Source organism: Semicossyphus pulcher, unplaced genomic scaffold (genome assembly GCF_022749685.1).
Source record: "Semicossyphus pulcher isolate SPU_LCO1_2020_fin unplaced genomic scaffold, fSemPul1.0.p SCAF_11, whole genome shotgun sequence".
NCBI classification, from domain to species: Eukaryota; Metazoa; Chordata; class Actinopteri; order Labriformes; family Labridae; genus Semicossyphus; species Semicossyphus pulcher.
In genome coordinates this window covers 6917067-6941841 of record NW_027211615.1, presented here as the reverse complement: position 1 = coordinate 6941841, position 24775 = coordinate 6917067, and the positions used below count along the sequence as shown (strand labels likewise).

Here is a 24775-nt window from a genome sequence, read left to right as displayed (position 1 = left end):
TCTTATGTAATGTGAAAGTTTATCTCCAGAATGACTTTTAATGTTTATTTTGAAGGCTGAGTGGAACCACTTCCGGTACTAGCTTGGTTTGTTTGTAGCTGACTTGACGCAGATGAAATTTGGGAATAAGGCGCGCGGTGGCAATGCTTATTTCGACGTCAGTGACATAAAGCAACAAGATATTAGGGATTAAACATAATTGTAACTGAAAATTTACTCACTCGGAAAGCCTACATTTTACTGTCAAACTAACAACAAACACTTTGATAAGAGGTCGTGCGCGTTTGTATGCTGTTTTTCGCACTACAGTGAATGAACGAAGTTTGTTCCCTTGGAGACGCCGTCGCGGGTGTGCGCGCAGTTTCCGCCCACTCCGACCTCAGCAGGAAGTGGGCAGAATCCAGTGTGGAAAGTAAGCGAACTATCAAAACAAACTAACGGCACCTTCAACCTCGTTTCCGTCTCAGCATCTCTGCATCTAACGGGTCATATCATCACCATGGACGGCGTACCGATGCCTTTACGGTGCTTTAATGAGTGTCATGCAGCAGAAATGTTGGCGGATGACGGGGTGGAAACCGTGACTTCAATGGAGCAGGTGAGCGGAGCGGAGGCACAGATTAGCTCCTTAGGTAACGTGGCTAATGCTAACACCGCTCCGGTTGAGTGGCAGTTCTCAGCTCTGGATGAGATGCGTTGTGGAAAAGTGTCAGTAATTTTATTGTCACATACTTCTTTTTTGTTCTCCCACTTATTGACCAAAATATCAGAAGAATAAGTATAAACCGGTTCGCTTTTGTTTACTAAGCTCGCTGTGATTTAGCCACCGCAAGTTAGCAAACCGGAGCTTTAGGTAGCTGGCATTTCAACTTAAAGAGATTAATTAAGTTAGCTGATAGCTAAGTTACTTAAAGAGTTAAGCCCAGTTACGACGCAGGCCATGTGAATCAAGTCTGTAAAACAGTGAACCACACTGGAACGGAACAGTCCAATTCAATTATATATTTTATGGTTTAGATTTATTTATTTTTTATTTACAGTTAGTCAGAATGTTATATCCAGTAAATAAATAAAATTTCTGCTCAGGTAATATTATTATTTAATATTTACTAATTTCTGTTATTAAAATACACGTATATGTAAATATGTAAATGTTTTGGGGTTAGCTCAACAGCTTATTTGCATCTGTCAGCTGATAAGAACCATGAAAGTGCAACAAAGGATAAAAACTGTCAAAGATAAATTTAAGGTAAATTAGAAACACTGTTGCCATTGTATTTGATCACACGCCCACTAAACGATACAACACATTGAGTCATTTGTGATCTCAGGAAGTTTGTGCAGGAACAATATTATTGGTGGTTTTCTATGCAAAGGAATAGGCAGATTCACGGCAGGTCAAAATAATATAATAATAAAATAATAACGTGAGGTTCATATATATATATATCATAGTAAAATTAATTATTAAAATGAACAATTCAACGTTTCATGTGTTTTGTGAACAATCGTCACAGGGACTATTGATCTAGGATCTAGAATAGGGATGCATGATATTATCAGCACGTTATAAGCAGATTATGGCTTGAAAATGACATTTCGGCATCAGCTGATATGTTATTTTTCTGCTGATATTTTCTGCCAATGAACAATGCTTTAATTCTGCCTAAATGCTCGATAATTCCCTAAAAAAGCTTGACATCACGCTATGACTTTAACTCAATGTGGGTTTTGCACGCACTGCGTGCACCACCACTCTTTCATTGATCGTGAAGAAGGGTGCAAGATGTCTGCGGTATGGCAGTTTTTGAAGTTTCCGAAATGAACAGCAAGGTTGTGCTCAGCATTGGTCATGCTCAATTTGATCGCCCATCTCAAGAATGTAAAGAGAGTAGGCATGACATCAATTCCACTACAGGGGAAACTTGATGTTCTCTGCAATTAAGTGGGAAAAAAACATGTGCCTAATTTATTGGTATCAAAATGGGCAATCAGCAAAAAGGATTGGAAAATATCTTCATATCAGATATCGGCAAAAAATCCAATATCGTGCATCCCTAATCAAGAACCAGCACAATTAGCTATAAGCAATATTTAAATCTTGGGCTATTAACAAAATAATGGTTTATGTTAATAATAGGAATGCTGATAAAAGGCTGATTTTGTTTTTTGTATTTTTTTAAGCTCAGCATGAACTTCATAGTGACGTTATATATTTCTTTTTAACCAGAAAAAAGTGGAACGCAGCATCCAAGAAGTCATCACTGTTTACAAGCAAATACACAGCTTACCACAGTAAGTATCCACAGTGTCCACATTCTGTAGCTCACCTTAACACACAGCATTTTCTTAAAGGAGCAGTTCGCCCTGGAAAAAGCCTCTGTCAGTCAAAGCTGGTGTTCTCTGTAATCGATAGGAGCAGTACTATTTAAAATTGGCGCCATAGCTGTGGAGAAAGTTGTACAAACAGCTCGTGGTTTCGCCCATTCTACATTCCTACAACAGCCAGCATGCATTGCGCCCCTCCCTCTGAAAGGAACAGCCCAGCAAGAGTTGTGGAGTGAAATACTACCGTTTAGCTGAAGGCAACAGCTCAGAGTGGTACAGAATCAAAAATACGACAAGAATATAGCGTTGGATCATCTAACAAATCTTCAGGTCTGCAGTCTACATTTCAAACCTGACGATTCTGAACGAGACATGACATCGGAGGCGGGTGTCCTAGATTGAGGAAGTGTAGTTTAGCGAGCTCCCTGGCCTGGTTTTCCAGGGCCCATTGGAGAAGCTGATAGCGTCCTCCAAAGGCACAGAGCCAAATTGCTTTTTTTCCTACCATAATGACATTAGCTCCCCATAACAGCATGACAGGACTGAGGTTGAAAATCTGCGAACTGGCCCTTTAAATTAATTTCTCTTACTTGACAAATTGAAAGTGCATAAGTTAAATAATCAAAGGTAAATAATGTACTTTAATTTGCGAGAGATAATTCCCTTTAGGAAGCACTGTCTGCTCTACAGACATTGCTGTTACTTCACTGTCTACTACTACTAAAACATTAAACATATACATTATGAAATGCTCAGGGTTGGGGTTAGGGTTTGGGATTATATAAACTAGATCTTTATACACTTAAGGACTGGTATAGTCCCTAATGAGTCATAGGAGAGCATTGCTAAAATGGTCTAGTATTCTTATAATGGAGGTGACGAGCTTGTCTATGAAGGATCTGAGCTTTTGCTTCAGACATGTGACTGTTAGTACAATAATTATGTGAAATCAGGACATCAAATTGGCCTCACCTCAACTCAACAGGCTATATCATAAAAGCCTTTGTGCAGCAGTATATACAGCACGTGCACTCAAACCCATGGTAACAAATTGGTCAGATTATTATTATGGATTGCAGCCGTAATAACGATCATCTATTCATAGCACTCATAATGCTGAATACATTTCCTGCCACCGTGAGATGTTTCCAGGAACACTGCTCATCGGCTGCGGCGGCGTTGGATCACAAACGCCTGCTGTTTGCATGTAGAGACGGCAGCACGCTGATGTATGAAGGCTGTTTTCTAAACGGTGTGATGATCAGCCCACATACTTTGCTCCTGCTATCAGCTGTCATCCGTGCTCTCTTAATGGGGTGACTCATTTCATTTCTATGACAACTGCACGGTCAGGAATGTCAACGGCTTTGCAGCCAATATGATGTCTCACTCTTATATGAAAATTAATTATATTCATCAGTGGAGGCCATGCATGTGATACTGTTTATCTGTTGACTGTTCGGCCTGATTTTTCCACCCACATCTGCCAGATAAAACGTGGATGTTTTAAAGCATCTTTTTTCCTGTTGCTCCTTTGACAGTGGAATTAAGTAGACAAAAGCAGTAATTGAAGTAACAAAGAAAGCCTCTTTTTTGTGGCCTTTGTATGACATCTCTTGAAGTCCTGAAGGGTGCTGTTTTGCCGAGAGAACAAAGATCCATTCAGATTTCACAAGCGTTGAAGAAAGGACAAGCACTTACATTTGTCTGTTTGCATTTAGAGTTCATTTCAGTTCAGTTCATGCCTCCTACATATACAGAAGGCAGAGCTCAAGATGCATTTAAGATCGCTGATGCTTTTTCTAAAAGAATGATGCACGATTGCAGTGAGGTTACTGTTGGGTGTATCCAGGAATATTGATGTCAGATATCCGACTTCTTCCACCGCAGCTCAAACAAAGTAAGCGATGTTTTAGCAGACACCAAAAACAGGGTTTATGAAATATATTCACACATACTCCCTCAAATGTTTGATTCATTCTCTCTATCTCTTTACATGAACACGTCTTCGCTGTGCCAGGAATACAACTTTAATCTCTCAGTTTCATTTAAATATAATGTTTTTCAACTGAGAACAGCCACAGTTTAATTCTTTTTAGTTGGTAAGGATGATCAAATTCGACTTAGTTTCAACAAAGAGCATAAAATTTATGAGCTGCGCAAAGAGTTTGTAGCTGTTGCTAGTTGGGCTGTTACATGTGGCGTGTAATTCCAATATTCAGCTTTCAGTAACCTAAAAACCACTGTACACGACAGATATGGAAAACAATAAAATAAACATGCTACAATACACCAATACCGTACAATACATCGTGGTTATTTAGAGTACAATTAGCTTTCTGTTAGTCAGCACTTAACCTGCGTCTGAAGAATAAAACAGTCCCTCTAGAATTTTGCGAGCATTTTCGGTGTTGTGGTGTGAAGAGTTTCTTATTCTTTACACATCCACTGTGAGCGAATTGGAAAAACGCTCCAATAAAGCATCTATTGAGCGCGTTATTCATCTTCTGGCATCACTTCTGGTCGATTTCCGTGTCAAGATGCCAAAAAAAAATGAGCTATGAAATTCTCATTTCTTACTGCACATGCACATTTAATGCTATCCATATGAACTAGGGAGATACTTTATTTATCATTATCGTCACTTCAGCTGCTGCGGCAGCATTAAACAATTGATACGAGACGGGTTGATTACTGTCTCACTGTACAATTACTATTTTAAATCAGTGATGACACAAACATCAGTAACAAGTCAGTAATATAGTAAAAGAAGACCTCAGTTTATACAAGACCTCAGGGGATCAATATTTTAATCTCAAAGTAGTGAGTTTGGTGATGTACATGACTTCACATGCGGTGGGAAATAGGGTGATTGGTCAAACTTGGGTAAAGTTGCGGCATCACTGTGTCGTTTTTTAGCCATTTTTTGTTCTTAATATGTTTGTAGTGTGTCTTGTTTTGTCTTAATAGTGCTGTGTTTTGTCCAAACCAAAGAGCTGCTGAAATGCCTTCAGTTGTCTTTATAATAATGACAATAAAGATCTATCCAAATTGGTTGAATTTGCATGAATTTGCGTGAACGCTGCTTTGCAACTTCCCAGAGGGACTGATCCTACTCCTCCTAAAAGCATCCTACCTTTAAAACACGCAATGTTAAATAATGTGTGTGCATGTACTTTGTAGAATGTACATTTCATACGGTTATTTAAACTACTAAAAAGCTACTTTTGTCCTTTTCTAATAGATGCATACATGTGTAGAGAAAACTCACTAAAATATCAGTTGCATATTCGTCCGAATGTGATTTTTACATGACACATTTAAAGCTCATATTGCAACAAAAAACACTTTTATTTTGAAAAGACGTTTAGAGGGTAAGACGTCAGTAGCATTATGATTTCACCTCAGATGTCAGAGTAGTGGTCTCTCTTTTCTTCCCCAGATGTTTGTTTTAATCTCCCTCTGCCCTTAACGTTCAAACATCCGAGGTTGACTTCTCGTCTGGTGAGCATCGCAGCGGTGGGCGGTCTGGCTTTTAGCTGCAACAGTCCCTCTGATTGTTATCACGGTGCAGAATTGCTGCTATGAAACCTCAGGCGCCGATCTGTGACTAACCCTGAGAAGGCAGAGTGTAATTACGATCGTCGTTGCGAGCGCCGTGTGAAAAGGGCAGGCAGTGGATACGACCGGGTGGGTGGTGAGGAGGGGAGTGGGTGTCAGCTGTCTGTGACTTGTGTGTGCGTTTGTGTTGTAGGAGCTACAGATGCAGATGAAAGTTGCAGTGATGTTCCTGTGGAGCTCACTGACATTAAAATGAGGAGAGGGAACAGTGAGTGACTCCTGCTGCTGGAGATGAATAGAGAGTTATCTTATTTTAATTAAATGTTTATTTTTAAGGGCACAAGTATGTATCACACACAAATGTCATAATGCAGAGCAGTTATAGCCTTATGTAAGTTAGCAGCACTGATTCCTAGATGAGCTTTTATGCACCAGTTGTACCTGAAAGGAGTAAATCAGATTGAAGTCTTGTGTTTTTCGGCCTGGATTTGATGTTTCTTTTCCTTTATCATTTTAATGAGGCCTGAATTCTCTTCTGCTAATAGAAAGTCATTAAAAAATGAGGACGAAAATGCAAACGAGCAGCTAATTAAGCTGCAGAAAAGACGAATTATGCATGTATATGTGAGAAATCTGCCTTCGGAATACTTCTCAATTTTATGATGCATAAATAAATAATGTGATAAAGATTTTTTTGGGGCTCTTTATTAAATCAGACAGTGAAGAGTGACAGGAATCATCGGGAAAAGAGAGAGTGGGGGATGACTGACCAATGACTGTATATATAGATGGACGACGCGTCTCCATCTGCTCTCATTGTACGAAATTGAAGCCAAAATAGTTCCTGTGATAGGCGCCGCCATCTTGCGATTGTGACGTCTTTTGGAGCCAGAGACTGTGCAGTAGAGATCAGCGGGTGGAGCCGCTGTAGCCACTTCCTCTAACCCAAATATACACTTAACTTACCGTAAAAGAAGGCAAAGATCCCTCATGTTGGCGTGTTTCACAGCAGAACAGCTTTTCTGTGTTGGTCTGAGGTTAACCTTCACAGGTATGCAAACTTCAATGACTGTAGTGATTGTTTTAGTTACGTCTCCTCTTGCCGTTCCTCCTCCACTCTGCTAATCCAGAACAGATCGGCTGCAGGAGCCGTATTGGTCAACAGAGCTGTCAATCATCATTTTTACAGCATCAAATAACTAATTAAAAATAAACTTGTCTGAAAAATGAACACTTGGACATAAATCAGCATGATAAGAACTAACTATAATGACAGAAACCATGTTTGAGATACATTCATTTGACTTGTATTTAGATTTTATAGTTTGACTCATGTCCCATCTGTTAACATGGAGGAGGCGGTCTTTATGACCTGTACTGCAGCCAGCCAGCAGGGGGCGATAGAGAGGGTTTGGCTTCACTTTTAGGGAGCTGTCATGTCGTCATCTTTTTATACAGTCTATGGGGATGACATGCAGGAAAGGGCCACGAGTTTGATATATAATATTGTTTTATGGGTTTAACATCTGTAATATATGACTCATGAGAAATATAAATAGTTATAAACACTATAAACAAGAACCCCTCCTTCTATTGTTGCAATTAAACTGTCAAAGTGTAGCTGCTGCCATGAATCATCTAAATACATGTTTGCTCTGCAGCAGCAGCATTTGATCTGCCAGTAAAGTATGCAAACCATTGTATGAATAATAAAGTGTTTTGCAGTGCCAAGGCATTATTTGGCTCTGCAGCTGCTCCTCGGTAGCAGTCTACTTGTAAAGCGTGTGGAGGAGCAGCTAATTAGGCTGAGGAGAAGCAGAAATACCTTAAAATGGAAAATGTACTGTAAATAAGAACAATGTGATGAAAATCCACCCAAGCTCCAGCACTCTTACCTGTAGTATCCGGTCTTTATAAAGAGAAAAGACAAGGTGTTAGCAGCTCGTCTAATAATGATATTATTGGCCAATTTATATAACCTGTTCAAAAAGTATGACAATGAATTGTATCTGTATTATGATTATTCATATTCAGTCAAATAAATGTAATCAAAGCAAAAACAAATAGGTTATTTATTTAACATTCCCTCCCCATCACTTTTAAACCGCAAAATAGTGACAGCTGGGGTCTTGTTGCGTGTTGCCATAGCGAGGAGTTTGACTGACAGCCAGTCATCCAATCATGACAATCACATACGGGGAGCTTTTTGAGTCGTCCAATCATGATTCCCAGTTTGCGCTGCGTACATACTTGATAGTTAGAAACTTTGAATTTTATCATTTTATATTTAACAGCTAACATTCAAACTTATGAACACACGCAAGTCATCCGAGTCATCATGCCTCAAGTCAAGTTTCAAGTCATTTATTTTTTATCAAGGCAAGTTGCAAGACATCAAAACAGTGACTTGAGTCCACATCTCTGCTACACACTCATAGACCCGAAGTACACACGTGCCACGCCACGTCCAAACATACATTTACAATCCAAGAATCTAAGTAAAAGCTTGACTATGAGGGAGTTGAAGTGAGAAGCGAGCAGAGAGATGACTCGAGATGACTCTTTTACTGTTACTGTTAAGCTGCTTCCTGTTTGTAAAAGTTCCTTCTGTCATGTACTTTGTGTCTTCAGGCCCACCTTGTTGCGGGAACAGCACTACCAATATCTCAAGAAAGGCTTACGTCACTTGTCGGACGCTTATGAGGTACAGTATAGGAACATTTGTCATCCTCTACATAACTTACACATACAGCCCAAACAAGAACTGCAGGTCACTCAGAGGTTGTGTATTAGTTCCTGTGTGTCAGTAATAACCAGTCTAGATCTGAAGGACAGTAACACACTCTCTGCTTTATGTAGAGTTACTGTTCTGGGGAAGGTCACCTCTCTTTATGTGTTCACTCATCTCTGGTCAGAAGAGAGAAAAGCACGTGTCATTCACCCGGCCTCCAGCGCAGGCTCGATCATTTCTTTTGAAGGCAGATTGACAGCCAGCATTTTTATGTGTAATTAAATGTTGCAGCAACATTTCAAAGAACTGGCTAAATTAGAAACTGAGGAAGGATATTGTGCAGTAAAACAGGGAACAGATGTCATATAACACCTTAACATCCACTGAAAATAAAGTCATATTTTCCCATGTTTGTCAGCGCCCTCATTTTCCTCCGTCAGACTCGGCCTCGTCTCTGTCTCTGTCTGACTGATCTCTCTGTCTCCTTTACTGCTATAATTGGTCATCTGATGCCCATCTGATCATGTGATGTGTGTGTGGTGCTGTCTCTGTCTCTGTGAGTAGTGTCTGGACGCTAGCAGACCGTGGCTTTGCTTCTGGATTCTTCACAGTCTGGAGTTACTAGAGGAGCCCATTCCTGCTGCTGTCGCCTCAGAGTGAGTCATTCCCTCACACACGCACACAAATCACACTCTACAACTAGACTGCTACCAAGGAGCAGTAATGGAGCCAAATAATGCCTTGGCACCGCCAAAGACTTTAGTTTTGTTTTTTTACCATTTCATTGTTTTCATAATTACTGGCAGAATAAATGCTGCTGCAAAGCAAACATGTTTTTAGGTGATTTATCGCAGCAGCTACGCTTTGACAGTTTAATTACAACAATAGAAGGAGTTGTTGTTTAACGTGTCAAACAATTTATATTTATCATGAGCTCAAACTGCTGAAAAAGTTAATGCTAATAGAAAGGTGTCAGAACGCACAGTGCATCACAGTTTGTTGCGTATGAGGCTGTGTAACCGGTCAAGGTGCCTACGATGAGCACGTGAGCATCAGAGCTGGACCACGGAGCGATGGAAGCAGGCGGCCTGGTCTGATGAATCATGTTTTCTTTTACATCATGTGAATGTGTGTGCGTCACTTACCTGGGGAGGATATCGCACCAGGATGCACTATGGGAAGAAAGCAAGCCGGCGGAGGCAGCGATGCTTTCGGCAATGCTCTGCTGAGAAACTCTGCCGTTCATGTGGATGTTACTTTGACACGTACCACCTACCTAAACACTGTTGCAGACAGCACTCCCCTTCATGGAAACAGTATTCCCTAATAGCAGTGGCCTCTTTCAGCAGGATAATGTGCCTTGCCACACAAACATGGTTCAGGAATTGTTTGAGGAACAACGATCCTCAAACAAGGTGTTGACTTGGCCTCCAGATTCCCCAGATCTCAATCCAATCGAGCGTCTGTGGGATGTGCTGGACAAACAGGTCCGATCCATGGAGGCCCCACCTCCTCACTTCCAGGTCTTAAAGGATCTGCTGCTAACATCTTGGTGCCAGATACCTGAGCACACCTTCAGAGGTCTAGTGGAGTCCATGCCTCGACGGGTCAGGGCTGCTTTGGCAGCAAACGTGGTCATAATGTTTTGGCTGATCAGGGTGTTAGAAAACTTTGACCTAAGAAGCAGTCAAAGTGATACTCTCTCTGACGCTATCATGACCAATGATTGTACTAAACAAGTGTAATGACAGTATAAAGCAGATCAGGCAGGTGTTATATTTCAGACATGCAGCTGTTACCTCGAACTGCGTCGGTGTTATTACCAGCGAAATGTCATTTGATTAAATTACTGCCAGTTCAAAGCAACTCTCTATACGCCTTAGCTCGCACCGATGCCAGGCTGCCAACCCACACTCTCATTATGACTGTGAGCCATGCCAACACACCGGCTGGCACTGCCCAGCGCCAGTGTGACGCCCTCGTGCTCACACACACACACGCGCGCACACACACACACACACACACACACACACACACACACACACACACACACACACACACACACACAGGCCCTGTTTAAGGATCTATAACAATGCAACCTACAACAGATTGCTTTCCCCGTCCTCTGAAACGCTCGCTGTTCTCAGGTCAGTTTTGGCACCGGGCTGGTTGGCCAAACTTACTGTAGGTTTCTCTTCCAACTCAATTGGCTGGAGACACACTCGCAGTTTTGTGAATTCACTTCGTGGCGGAGGATGAAGCGGACATTTTGGGAGAGAACGAGAAAGACGGGAAACTGAGATGGTCTGTATTCGGTGCCACATCAGCCAGAGGGAACTGAGCCAGGGGTGCTCGCTTTCCAGTCCACAGAGGCTCTGCAGGACTGAGATGCAGTTATAGCTCTGACCTAGTGGATTCAAACTGAAGCCCTAATGTGTAACACAGGTTGTTCGGTCAAGTGGAGTCGTTAGATATGAGTTGCATTTGTTTTTTGGATCTTAAAGCAGTTGAAAGGAACTTTTAATATCTGTCCGTTTTGGCGCCCTCTGTGGAAAAAGTTGGAAGTGTTTCCCAGAATATAGAGCTCCTAACACTAATGTGAGTTCATATATTGATAAAAAACCATGTGTCACATACATTGGTACATATTTATGGTTGATTTCAAATGTGGGAAAAATGCATTTCCTCCTGACAACACATACATCTGCATTTCTTATTGTTACATAATCAGTGCAGATGCAAAATATGCAATATGCCTTTTTTGTTGTCCATTATTTCAGTATGATTTTAATTGACACATAACTGTTCATCATGTCTCCATAAAAGGTCATTTAACGAGTCTTTTTGATCTTTTCTCTCCAGTGTGTGTCAGTTTCTGGCTCGCTGTCAGAGCCCCACAGGAGGTTTTGCTGGAGGACCAGGACAACATGCCCACCTCGCACCCACCTACGCTGCTGTCAACGCCCTCTGTATCATCGGCACAGAAGAGGCCTACAATGTTATAGACAGGTACAGTCAGTGTCACACAACCACAGTTACACCAGTGACTTACACTGCACTAAAGCTGGAGATATACTTGCTGCTTGGCCTTGCGTTCGCGTACACAACCTGCAGCGGCATGAGCATAGTTGTTCACCTACCTGTCTTTGCACTACGCGTGTTCCTGGAGGATACCTCTAGAGGGCACACCAGAGAGCTCAGGCCGTATGCAACAACCGTATGTGTGGGATGTAAACAACAGACATGGAGACACTGGAGGAGGTTACTGTGATGTTAATTCTAAAATCACGGCAGAATAAGAAACGGCTTTTGTGTGTTCGGTGGATAGAACACACCGTCGGCACCGTTTCTCCAACATTTTGCTCCGTGCTCCGATGTAACGGTCCCCGTAACTTTAGTTTTGCACGTTTCCACGTCGACTTCTAAAATGATCTGTCTCCAGCTGTTTTGACAGGCATGTTTTCAGCCTATCAGCTCTTCTTCAAAACGTTCTGATATTGTTGTTCCTGCTGCTGTGTTGATCCCTGTCACACCCCTTCTGCCGCTACACTGCCCCTAGCGCTCATGTGCACACTGCATCTGTGGTAGCGGTCATTTTTGAAGACGTGCACAGCCGACGCTCAAAACAGGCGCAGGCAGCGCGCGGCAGCCATCAAGGGTACGCGTACCTAAAAGCAAGTATATCTCTGCCTTTAGTCTAAACATGGGAGAAAAAAACTATTTAAAAGATTAACAGCTCAGCAGCTTTGATTCTTAACATACATTTTATTATCTTTATGTATATGAAACCGAATCATTTTGTTGATATCGTACGATGCAAAGTGTCAGAGCGATGTAACTCAATATAGTGAAGATAGTAGGTTAGACACAACGCTGTGTTAATGGTATCACTGTTTTTATACTGTGGTCTAATGCAGTGTGAATGGCTTCAGATGATACAATAACTCAAAAAAGAGCTTTTTCCATTTGTATCCTATTAGTTTGATGGCATCACATGTGTTGATCACACATCTTAAACCTTTTTTTTTAACAATCTATTTATTGCTTTTAAGTTAAGTAGCAATTATATAAAATACAGCAAACATTTTTCACCTTGCCATCCCACACATTACCCAGCTCCTATCAACAGACATAACAAATCAAATAAATAAAATGAGAAAAAATAAATAAATAAATAAAATACTTATACAAATAAATAATAACATACATAACATAAACATAAACATTTTAACTCCATTTTTTTTTTTAAATAATCGTTGGAAGCCAAAATCATAATTGAGATTAAAATGCGATTAACTGAGCAGCCTTAAACCTTACAGCACTTCCTAAACTAACAGCCAGCCACCAGAGGCTCACAAAGGAGCTTTGGCTTCATTTTTGGGTGTGTCCTGCAACCTGAAGCCAACCTACATCAGCAGCCAGTGCAAAAAAATGTTGTGGCTGCAGAACAATGTGGAACAGTGATATAAAACAGAGAAGTGGAATAGCCGGTCCTGCAAAAAGCATCATCATTTGTGCTTTGCACTTATTTAGATTCAGGGAAAGTTAAAATTTAAGGTGTAACATAAATATTCTGCCTCTTAAGAAATGAAATATAATACAAGATGATTTTTCTTCACTTGAATGCCTTTGTACCTCAGAGAAGCACCTCATGTTTACAGTCCTGATTTCTGTGTTGACTGTGTCGTAGTGTTTTATTAAACAGCCTTCCACCCCCTCCCTCTGTTCTCTCTCTCTCCCCTTATCTCCTCCACTCTGTCCCCCTACTCTTCCTGTCACCATATATCTCCTCCTCTTCTTCTCTCTAATCACCCATCTCCCTCCCTCCCTCCCTCTCCTCCTGTGCTGACTCCTCTCCAGGGAGAAGCTGTTAGATTTCCTATGGTCAGTGAAGCAGCCAGATGGCTCGTTTGTGATGCACGTCGGAGGGGAGGTGGATGTCAGGTGAGAGCCCGGAGGATAATGTTTCCTCTTCCTCCACCCTCGCTCATCTTTTGTCTTTTTTTAGCAATTTCTAAAATGAAAAAAACACGTTTGGGTGTCTGCCGTGTTTTTCGGTATTGTGATTTTTATTTGATTTCGTCTTCTCACAGAATAAGTAGGACATTTTGAAAGTGTGTCTCCCTTTTCTCTGTATTTTTAAAGTTTTTTTGTTCCCTTTGGTGCTGCTATAAAGAGGAGAAAAGCCCACATCTCTGTTGCATAAGAAGAGTGGTTTTAAGTTGGATTCGTGTCTTTGGATGTGCAATGTGGAGCAGTGGCTTTTTAATAAGCAGCTTTGAGGTTTCGTCTTCTGTTTCAACAAAGAACCACAAAGTCACTTCTCCGCTCTCAGAGGAGCCTGTTATCTGTTGCAAACCAATTAATGTTCTGCTGTCATTCTGTATTATTCAAACTTTATTTCTCTCTGTCGGGTTTGCTTATCCACCTCTCTCCTGTGGAAACCACACATCTGCAGAATTTTAACTTTTAATGAACTAAGAAAAAGCATCCAGTGGGTTTTAAAAGACTTTTATTAGCCTGTGAAGCAGAAGGGTTCACACAAACTCATTTTTCATTCGAGGCTGCTGATGGCCTGTTATTTTCTTATTATCAACAAATCCCATAACGAGACCAAAACCAACGAGTTGATCCGACTAAGCTCATGTTCTGTTCCATAGAAACACATTAATACACGTTCCTTCATTATTATAAACACAGAAACTGCTGTTTATATTCAGTCAATCTTTCATACTGTTATGAGAGTTTGGCTCCTGGCGTGTCTCGGGCAAGTTCATTCTCTAACACAAAGTGCATGTAGAAGAGGCTGGCTGGCAGTGGGTGTTATGGGGCTTTTTTTGGTGGTGGTTGGTCTCAATCATCATGGTGGTTCAGCGCCGGTTACCCTGCAAACTTAGTACACCTGAGGAACCGGGTTAATTGATAAGCCCCGCCCACTACCATCTAGCCAAAAGAAAGAGGGAACTAATAATGCAACTACTAAAGAGCATACAGCTCAACCTAAACCCTAAGAGCACTAAATGTGTATTATTCCACAGCTGAAAATAGTCCCTTACAAATTCTTCCTCTCCACGCAACCTTTATTAGGGGTGGGGATCGCAGGGTAACTCACGATACGATGGGCGGTACCTGCCCCGCGATAGCGATAATATCATGATACAGCGATTCTGCGATAATTGATATATTGCAAGACGATCATATAATGACACATCACAATATCTTCTTCTTCGGCCAATTAATTTCCGCTCAAGTTGTTTGTTAAAAACCACCACTTAAGCATGAGCAGGACAAAATCAGCAAAGAGATACGAGGTACCGCTTTGTCCACAGGGGGCGCCAAAATCAACACAAAGCAAAAGTTTTGGCCCCCCCCTGTGGACAAAGCGGTAACGGTTGTTTCTGCTCTCCTTGAAGGATTTGTTGATTATAATAAAAAGACAAATTAGTCGCAGCCTTATCTCTGAGTTCAAGCTTCAAAGCTTTACAGTGTATTAACCGAAGAGTGGAACATGTAAAAGATCAGGTGATTTTACAGTGTAACACAAAAAGTCAGAATGGATGTTTATATTTGGGCCTCTTGCAGTCTAAAAATACGATGCTTTAGAAGATGATGTGTAAGCGTAGCAGGGGCTGACTTCCTGCTCACCCACCTCTGTGCTGCTTCCTTTTACAGGAGCGCGTATTGTGCAGCTTCTGTAGCCTCGCTCACAAACATCCTCACGCCTAAACTGTTTGAGGACACGACCAGCTGGATCCTCAGGTACACCGCCGCCAACACAGCGGTCTGTAACTGAATTATTAAAGGCCGTTTTGTGCAGGGAGTGTTTTTATTGTGTGTTTTATCTCACTCCGTCTGCAGGTGTCAGAACTGGGAGGGCGGTCTAAGCGGAGTGCCAGGTTTGGAGGCCCACGGGGGCTACACTTTCTGCGGCACAGCTGCCCTCGTCATCCTGGGGAAAGAACATATGCTGGATCTCAAAGCTCTGCTGGTGAGAAAAGACGGATATTTTCACACTTACAGGCACATTTAAGCTTAAACAAAACACTATTAAAATGACAGAAAAGCCTGTCGTACTACTTGGCATGAGGGAAAAAAAGATGCAGTATCTTTCACATCAGAGCCTTTGTGCTGAGGCAATATCTCCTTCTATAGGGGGCCATAGGGCCGTGACGGTGCTCAATCTTTCTAACCGCGGTAAAACTCTGACGCCTCCTTGCAGTTCGGCAGTTCACCGGTTAACCGCTGCCGCCCGCCAGTGATTATCATCCTGATAATCTGGCTGAGACTCTTCCTTCTTCCTCCCGCAGCTACGCATACCGGCCTTTTTACCGTCTTTCTCAGACATTACTTTTCATCTCACTTTCTTGGGATCATCAGAGAAGTGTCTCACCGCTGCTCCTCCTGCTTTTTGTTCTGCTAACTTGACACCTGACAGCATTCAGGATTGTTTTTCTCTTTGCCGCCATAGCGACCAGTAAATGTGACATGTGGCGTCTGAGTGAAGTAGAAAAAGAGCGGTGCTTCATTGCACCGAGACAGAGATAAATAATAAATGTAAACAGGCTTTCAGTTGGGATAAAAAAGCGGTGATGACGGTCACTGGGTCCACCCCGCGGTCGGCGTCGCATAACCGCAGTATTGTGGTCATGCTGTCACAGCCCGAGGTGGCCAAAGCAGAAACAAACAACTGAGATAAAATAAGAATACAAAGGTCGTACACAGGGCAAGATTTCATTCAGTAAAATCACAGATAATGCCTTTTGATGACCATGAAGGGAGAAAATATTTCTCTCTTTTTGTTTATTTTCAATTGACTTTGGTCCTTCATCTTTGAATTGTTCCTTTGAATGTGATTTCAAGAAGATTTTCTGTCTCATAAAACCATGTAGACATGAAGCTGTAAGCGACGTCCTATTTAGACTCTTCTCCCGGCATTTAGGAAGACAAAGTTTCCATCCGCTTTCTTACAGTTGCTTGGAAATCTGTATAAATCCCTAGCGTCATTTTCCTGCTTCCAGAGAAGTAAGAGGTCAGAACAGTGGCCCAGAGTGTGTTGAGCTTGGGAGTGGCGTTCAGGGACTCAGGCAAGATGTTTGAGATGTGACACAGAGCTTCATCTGGAAAAGAAAACTGTCAGCCTGAGGCATCTGTTTCTGAAAGGAGAAACACAGCTAGCTCAGAGACATTATCATGCTCTGCTTTCTTCTAGTAGTAATCATCAATAAGGAGAAAATATCCTTTAAAACAGCTGTAAAATGCTTCCCCAACAGCCACCGTCATGTTGTATCTTGTCACTCAGCACATATTCAAATTCAGCGCGGTCATAAAGTTACATTTGCATGTGACTGGTCAGAAACCTGTTCCTCACAGCCCGCAGGCTGAAACTGCCCTCCTTCTGCTCACTCACTCACAGCCCTGTAGTAAAAATCAACTCGACACCAGCCAAAGGTTAAACGAGCCCGTCCTCTAAAGAGTCTCGTGTCAACGTCTGTCTCCTGCAAAATATGGATTTCTGTCTCAGAGGTTGAACCCGAGCAGGAGTGCAGCGTGGAGGTGACAGCAGGGGGGAGAGGGGGGTCTTTAGTGGATCAGCAGAGGTTGTAAGTCGACACCAGGTGGAGAATCTGCAGCAGCTTGACTCACCTGCTGTAAAACACGGCGTCTGCACAAATGTGGCAGCTGGTACACAAGTGATGAGTGTCACACAGAGTCCTATAATGTTTAATAGTGTGATTATTTAGCAGATCCACACGTTTCAGCTTCTAAAATTGGGGATTTGCTGTCGTTCTCTGAAAAGTAAATTGAATATCTTGATGTTTCGGACGGCAAATCAAGACGTTTTGACCTTTGGTTTTTTTTGCTACTTAAGAACACTTTATAGAGCAAATGTTCTGCGCCAGTCTCCACAGAAGAACAAAGATAATAGTGTTATTAGTGTTATGCTAACTTCAAGCTTCATAATTCACTCTATGATACCTGTGGAGTAGCTTAGCATCATACAGCCTCTGCCTGAAACAACGCAGTCAGCTCTGTCCCTTTACCCCGCCCCTACAAGCTCACTTTCTTCTGATTGGCCGGCTCTCTGAAGCCTGCTGAGGCGTGTAGAAAAAACAGTGTGAAACCAGGCGTTCACAGCAGCCTGCAGACTGAGCTGAGAAGCCTGGGGATTACTGCGACATACTTTCACATACAGATCTGAAACTTCACCCACGTTTAGTCTGGACATCCAACATTGTAACATTATATATGTGTCTTATGATGTGAAACGGCATGATACCCCCTCTTTAAAGAACCCATACAGTTTGTGTATTTTACTCTTTTTTGACAGCGTTTTTGTTCCTCTAAAATGTAACCTTGTTTCAGAGGGTGTGAACAAAAATATCTTTTATCAACTTGTCCTTTATCTGGTGATGTAGGATGAGTCACGCTGCGTGAAACAGGACGAGAGTGAATTAATCAGTACCTCTGAGAACAGATTCATGTTGATGGCACCTCTCAGACTGATGTGTCCTTGTTGTATTTTTTAACAATTAACAATCAAGTGAAGAATCGAGACATTTTTCTTCTGAGGAATGTGTTGCTGTGAAAGCAGTAAAGTGAAGAAATTAAAAGTGTGCTTAAAAACCTAAAAATGATGGTTTGATGCAGATGTGTAGCTGCAATAATGCCAAGGTCTTCATTTGACACATTCAGGTCTTTCATTTGTCTGGCATTGCAAGGAGAACAATAAATATTACCTGTCAGGTGTAGAGAAGGGAAGCAGCATTAATACCCACAGTCAAGCCTGGCACACAAATGATCCTCCTGTCTAAAGAATGCACGAGCAGCACATGCATGAAGCATTTATGACATAGATGTTCTTTAAAAACGATCTGAAACTTTTGCAGCTAAATAACCAGCTGTGTTGAAAGTCTCTGTACAACTGTACAGTATTATTCCTTGCATATTTTACGCTGTCACAAGGCCAAAGTGAACCCCAACACATCAAATATGCATGTTTGTAAAGTGTGTTTCTTTGTTTTACATCTGCTCTGGAGAAACTGGTGTTTGTACGGAGAACGCTGCTCCAGCTGCTGGTGAAGCACATTTAAGCCTATGTGATGCAAAAACACATCCTGTAGGAATTCTTGAAATATTGATTTTGGATCTCGAATAAAGAGAAACTTTATCAAAATAATGATTTAGTGGGACGTTGGTTTGGTTCAGTTGGTAGAGCGCTACGTGTACAGAGGCTACAGTCCTCGACTCACTGACTCCCGGCCTGCTGATCACTTGGTGCGTGTCTTCCCTCACGCTCTACTCCCCACATTTCCTGTCTCTCTTCAGCTGTCCTGTCAATTAAAAGCAAAAGCCAAAAAAATAAACAATGAAAGGTTTTCTTGAAATACAGACTTTTTTTAAATCTCAAATTTACGTCTTTTAAGTGTCTCAGAATAATGGGAACCCTTCTCAGAAGTCTGTCTCAGTATCTCAACGAATGGCTTTTAACACAAATAATGATTAGGAAGCACAAAATAATGAGAAACTTCTGCACAAGAGTGACTTAGTTATGTTAGAATTATGACCTAGTATCACAAAATAATTATTTAGTATTAGAAATTATCGAGAAACTTTCTAAAATAGTGACGAAGTATCTCAAAATAATAAAGTTTTCTGAAATAGATGACTTTTTTCAATCTCAAATATAACATATTATCTCAAATGAATGGCTTATTATGTCAAAGTATTAACTTAGTATCTTAAAATAATAAACTTTCTTAAAATAGGGACTTTGTATCTCGAAGTAATGCCTTAGAGTCTCAAAATAATGGGAAGCCTTCTCAAAAATCTGACTTAAAAATGACTTTATTGCAAATAATGATTCAGAACTTTTGCAAAATAGTTAATTACAGTACAAATTAATGACAAATCTAAAATAGTTCCTAATTATGTCAAAATAATAAGTGATGCTTCGCATTTCAGTAACTTACAGGATGTTTTTTCTCGTCACATCGGCAGCAGTGGGCCTCCATCGTCTCCTCTGTGTTAAACTCTCCTGTCTTTCCTGAAACTCTTGACTTTCTCTTCTTAACTGACTAAAATGAATCCCTGAAGCGAACGTATTAAGCCAATCATTCTCCTCCCTCCTTCCTCAGACAGAGTAGACCCCAGCTGGTATTTAACTCCATCTTCTATAATTACTTAATCCAAGCCGAGCAGACTGGATGAGCACCAATTAGCAGCTTCCATGGCAACAATTTTCTAAATTTCCTTCCCATTTTTGAAAATGTTAAGACACCGCTTTCCTGGATTCTGTCTTCGACACCTCTGCTGCCGTGTGACCCTGTGGGGCTTCGGCTCGGCTATGAAAAATGATTTGTCTTTGATGTAATGACTGTCAGAGAGATCTGAGTGAAACATCCTCAAACCAGCTGTGGTCTGATTGTGTTAAACGTGTGTTTGTCGTGTCTCCTCAGCGGTGGGTGGTCAGCAGACAGATGCGATTCGAAGGAGGCTTCCAGGGCCGCTGCAACAAACTGGTGGACGGCTGCTACTCTTTCTGGCAGGCCGGACTCCTGCCTCTCCTCCACAGAGCCTTATTCAAAGAAGGTACTGAGTCTAAGACCAAAGCCTGGACGTTAGCTAGCTGTGTTTAAAGTCCTACTGCAAAGCGTAAACACTACTCAGACAATGTATAATGCTAAAGAAAGATGGGAAACTGGTACAATCACACATAAACTGCTGATAATGTACCTGTAAGGCATCACAGTATGGACTATAGGACGTATTTTCCAGTTTTCACCTGTTATTTGATCCTTCTTTGCCGTCTTTCAGCCCCATTAACTCGATAATTCTCTGCTTTAATTGCATCTCTTTTCGCAAACGTAACGAGAGTGTTGCGTTTAAACTGTGTCTGTGCAGGAGAGTCGGAGCTGAGTCGGCAGCGGTGGATGTTCGAGCAGCAGGCCTTGCAGGAGTACATCCTCCTGTGCTGTCAGAACCCAACAGGGGGCCTTCTGGATAAGCCTGGCAAGTCAGTCCCACACCATCTGGACACACACACACACACATTAAAGCTGGTGTCAGCAACACACACACACACACACACACACACTCTCAACAGTCAGATGTGATTCACATGGTTTTACTCATGCACGTTGTTTACACGTTGCTGTATTGTGTCTTCTCGTGTGCAGGTCCAGAGATTTCTACCACACGTGTTACTGCCTGAGCGGCCTCTCTGTAGCGCAGCACTTTGGGAACCAGGACCTCCATCATGAGATGATCCTCGGCAGGGAGGAGAACAGACTGGTGAGGCTGCAGCAGGGCTGGGAGGGAGACACAGCGGAATGAGGGTGGATTTATTCATACATTTATAATACTATAAAGAATGGACTTTTGTGGAAACAAGTGAAACCCTGGTGCTAAAGACAGCACCGCAAAAATATGTTTTTCTCTGGTTCTTCTATTTATAGGTTTGTTTTTGTGTAAAATGAACTTTTGTTTTACCGTAAACAACATTTATCCCTCTTTCAAAACAAAAGACTTTCATTCAGGTCTTTATTTGCAGAAAATGTCGACTGGTTAAGAAAACCAAAAGCTACAAAAATATGTTTTTCAGACCTCAAATAATAATAATAATAATAATAATAATAATGCAAAGAAAACAAGTTAATGTTTATGTTTAAACAACAGAATACTAATACTTTAACTCAGGAAGAGTTCACAAATCAATGTTTGGTGGAATAACCTGGATTTAATTACAGCTTTTATGTATCTTAGCATGCTCTCCACCAGTCTGTCACTTTGCTGTTGAGGTTTTCGATGGGGTTCAGATCTGGATTGGGCTGGACAGGACATGAAGAGAGAGATGCTGATTTATAAGGAACATTTGAGTGGTCTCTTATTTTTTTCCAGAGCTGTGTCTCTTTAGATAGATGCTTTTACAACAACTTCTAACGAGCTCCTTAAAGGAGCAATTTGCCCCTGGAAAAGCCGCTGTCAGTCAAAGCTGGTGTTCTCTGTAAACGATAGAAGCAGTAATATTTGACATTGGTGCCATAGCTGTGGAGAAAGTCGTACAAACAGCTTGTGGTTTCGCCCATTCTATATTCCTACAATACCCAACGTTGATCGCTTAAAACGCTGGAGTGAAATACTACTGTTTTCCAGTCAAGGACATTGATCGCTGCAGGCAATGGCTCAGAGCGGTACAGAATCTGAAATACGACGAGAATATACCGGTGGATCTTCTAAAAAATCTTCAGGTCTGCAGTCGACATTTCAAACCTGACGATTTTGAACAAGACATGACATCGGAGGCGGGCGTCCTAGATTTAAGAAATGTAGTTCAGCAAGCTCCCTGGCCTCCGCCAGATGACGCATTTTACGTAGTCTGGTGGAGGTTTTCTAGGGCCCATTGGAGAAGCGTATAGCGTCCTCCAAAGGCACAGAGCCAAATGCATTTTTTTCTACCATAATGGCATTAGCTCCCCATAATAGCATGATAGGACTGAGGTTGAAAATCGGTGAACTGGCCCTTTAAGATGAGGTACTGACTCATTAATAGTCCAGTTTTTGGTGTAGGTTTAGACAAGCTTGAAGCAACACCACAACCCATTCATCCTTCCAATATTTCTCTGCCAGTTTGCCGACTAATGAGACTAATGAGATGCGATGAGATGAGATGTGAAGGTACAAATGAGCTGAGGTACCCCACGATCCTCCCATGTACCTCCTTGCTGGATAACACTGGTTTCTAACACTCTGCTGTATCAGAAGCGTCACAGCTGAACAGCTCGGGGTTAAGTGTGTGGAGCTTTTTGGCTTTTTTTCCCCTGAATGTGTATTTTAATAATGCCTGAAAACGATTAGTCAGGCTCCTCACTGGGTTATTTAAGTTATTACTGAACAACGAGATGTGATCAGTCCTGATGATTTAATGGTCGAATTATAGTCTAAAGCGAGCATGAGCGTCTGCGGGTCCTTGAGAATGAAAAGAGAGTTTTTAATTTAAGTGAACGTCTCTTCATCGGCTCATTCAGCCTCTGATGCTCACGCACCCGTTCATTTTTCCAGCATGTGGTAAATCAATAAAATATAAGCTTTTTTAATCTGCTATTTTTGCACATGAATTTAGCAGCATGCGTTTGCAGTCAGGAGAGCATGATGCAGCTTTTAAATGTATCTTTATTTTTTAGCGTGATGGTCTGAGGGTTTACTTCCTGATCTGGTTACATGTAGAACAGAAAAGAAGAAGCAGTGACGCTGAGTGGAGTTGAAAATCAAATGCAAACTAAGTTGGCATGTGGTTTCACTCAAAGATGTAATTGGCTCCCACAGTGCTGCTGTCTGTTTCCTGTTGTTTTACTGGAACTCAGGGGTGGTGACAGTAAGCTTGGCCTTTCTGATGTTGGTACACCCTGCAGACATGCTGCCTTTTTAGGTGTTGCATTAGATTGAATTGCACTATTTTGTCTTCAACCACAAACTACTGTTGACAAATTAGTGAAAAAAAGCACCAAGTGAATGAATTCTTAATTGAACCTGCTAATTAATGTCTGTGGGATATTTTTGTTTAAGATTTTCTCTTGTTTGTTTAATTTCCAGACTCAACAAGTCTTAAATATTGTTAATTAGATGTGTTAGTATCTACATTATCTGCCTCCACACTAGTGCTGCAACTAACTATTTATTTTTTTATTGATTATTCTGTTTATTATTTTCTTAATTAGTTCTTAGGGCGATGTTATGTATGAAAAAGGTGAAAAGGGAGTTACATCCGGAGCCGACAGTGGTTAAATTGGAGAGCGTGCTCCTGCAATTATCGTATATCACCATTAGGTGGTTCCCTCCGGGTACTCCGGCTTCCTCCCACTGTCCAAAGACATGCTCCTTAGGTTCATTGGGGACTCTGAAATTGCCCGTAGGTGTGAGAGTGAAAGGTTGTCTGTCTCTGTGTGTCAGCCCTGTGAGTGACTGGCGATCAGTACAGGGTGTACTCGCCTCTCGCCCAATGACAGCTGGGATTGGCTCCATCCCCCTGGGACCATAATGGATGGATAGGGTAATACTGTATATACACCTTAACTATGTTATATAAAGCTGGTGGTCTCCTTATAGGGCTGAAACACATCATCTTATTCCTTATTAATAATCTCTTATTTTCCTCCCGTTCTGTCTTTAAGGCTCCAACTCATCCGGTTTACAACATCTGTCCGGAGAAGGTGGCTCAGGCCCTGCAGCACTTCCACCGGCTGCCCGTCCCCGATGACAACAGGCAGCCTGGAGCCGCCGCTGACGACAGACCGTCGGATTCCGCCGCTGCCTCCGGATCGGCTGACAATCAGTCCTAGTTAGTCCTCAGGGGTGACGTCATCGTGTGTGAACCAGCCACCTCTGGGGGAAGGACTCGAACCAGCAAAACAGCGGTCAGGTCTGACGTAGACGAGCCCAGGTGCTGGACGGACGGCGGACCCTCGGTAGAAGTGAGGGCTGGAGTTTAGGAGGAGTTTGTCTGAGTAAAGGTCGACTGTGTGTGTGGGCAGCTTCACATTCAGCTGAGTTTTTGCTTGCGATGCCTGTTGTTTTCATCCTCTGAAATAAAAGTGAAACTTTCTAAGGTTCCAGTATCACCCAAGTTAATAAAACTTTATATAGCACTTTTTATGATGTGTTATGAAATGCTTTACAACTGTCAAATGATTTGTAAACACGTCAGACAAACCAGGACTTTAAACTGTCAGATGCACCTGTTAAAAACATCTTAGAAAGAAACTGAAAGCAGCAGTAAATACAGCTATAGTCACCGAGGTCTAGTCCTTCAATCTTCTCTTTAGGGAAGATGTAAACACCTTTTACCTCAGATAGAAACTTTAACATGCAGCATATTTTTTGCCTGATTCCAATACCTCCAGACTCGGTTTATTTCAATTCATCTCCAGCAGGGTCAGTACCTGCAAAGAAATTAGTAATCTAGAGTTTAATTAAATTTCGGCTCTAATTTTTATTTACTTTTTTAGTTATCAGTTACAAAATATCAGAAAATATACTTCTTAAAATGCAGGTAACCACTTCCCACATATATAAACCGACTAAGTGTTAAATAACTACGGATGCGTATTGCAGTCACTTGAGAAAAAGAAAATCTGCCCTGTTTTCGTGAATTAACATCAT

At 41.7% G+C, this 24775-nt stretch overlaps 1 protein-coding gene across 1 annotated transcript; it reads left to right on the top strand.

The window, feature by feature from the left end:
* The first annotated feature begins 244 nt into the window (after window positions 1-244).
* Window positions 245-24256, top strand: fntb (farnesyltransferase, CAAX box, subunit beta). The gene is made up of 12 exons (XM_069657250.1): window positions 245-598; window positions 2231-2295; window positions 8521-8593; window positions 9185-9276; window positions 11483-11629; window positions 13481-13564; window positions 15293-15379; window positions 15479-15608; window positions 20077-20209; window positions 20522-20633; window positions 20797-20911; window positions 23788-24256. Exons 1-12 carry the CDS (start codon window positions 500-502, stop codon window positions 23953-23955), a joined length of 1305 nt encoding a protein of 434 aa, XP_069513351.1. The 5' UTR covers window positions 245-499; the 3' UTR covers window positions 23956-24256.
* Window positions 24257-24775: the final 519 nt, after the last annotated feature.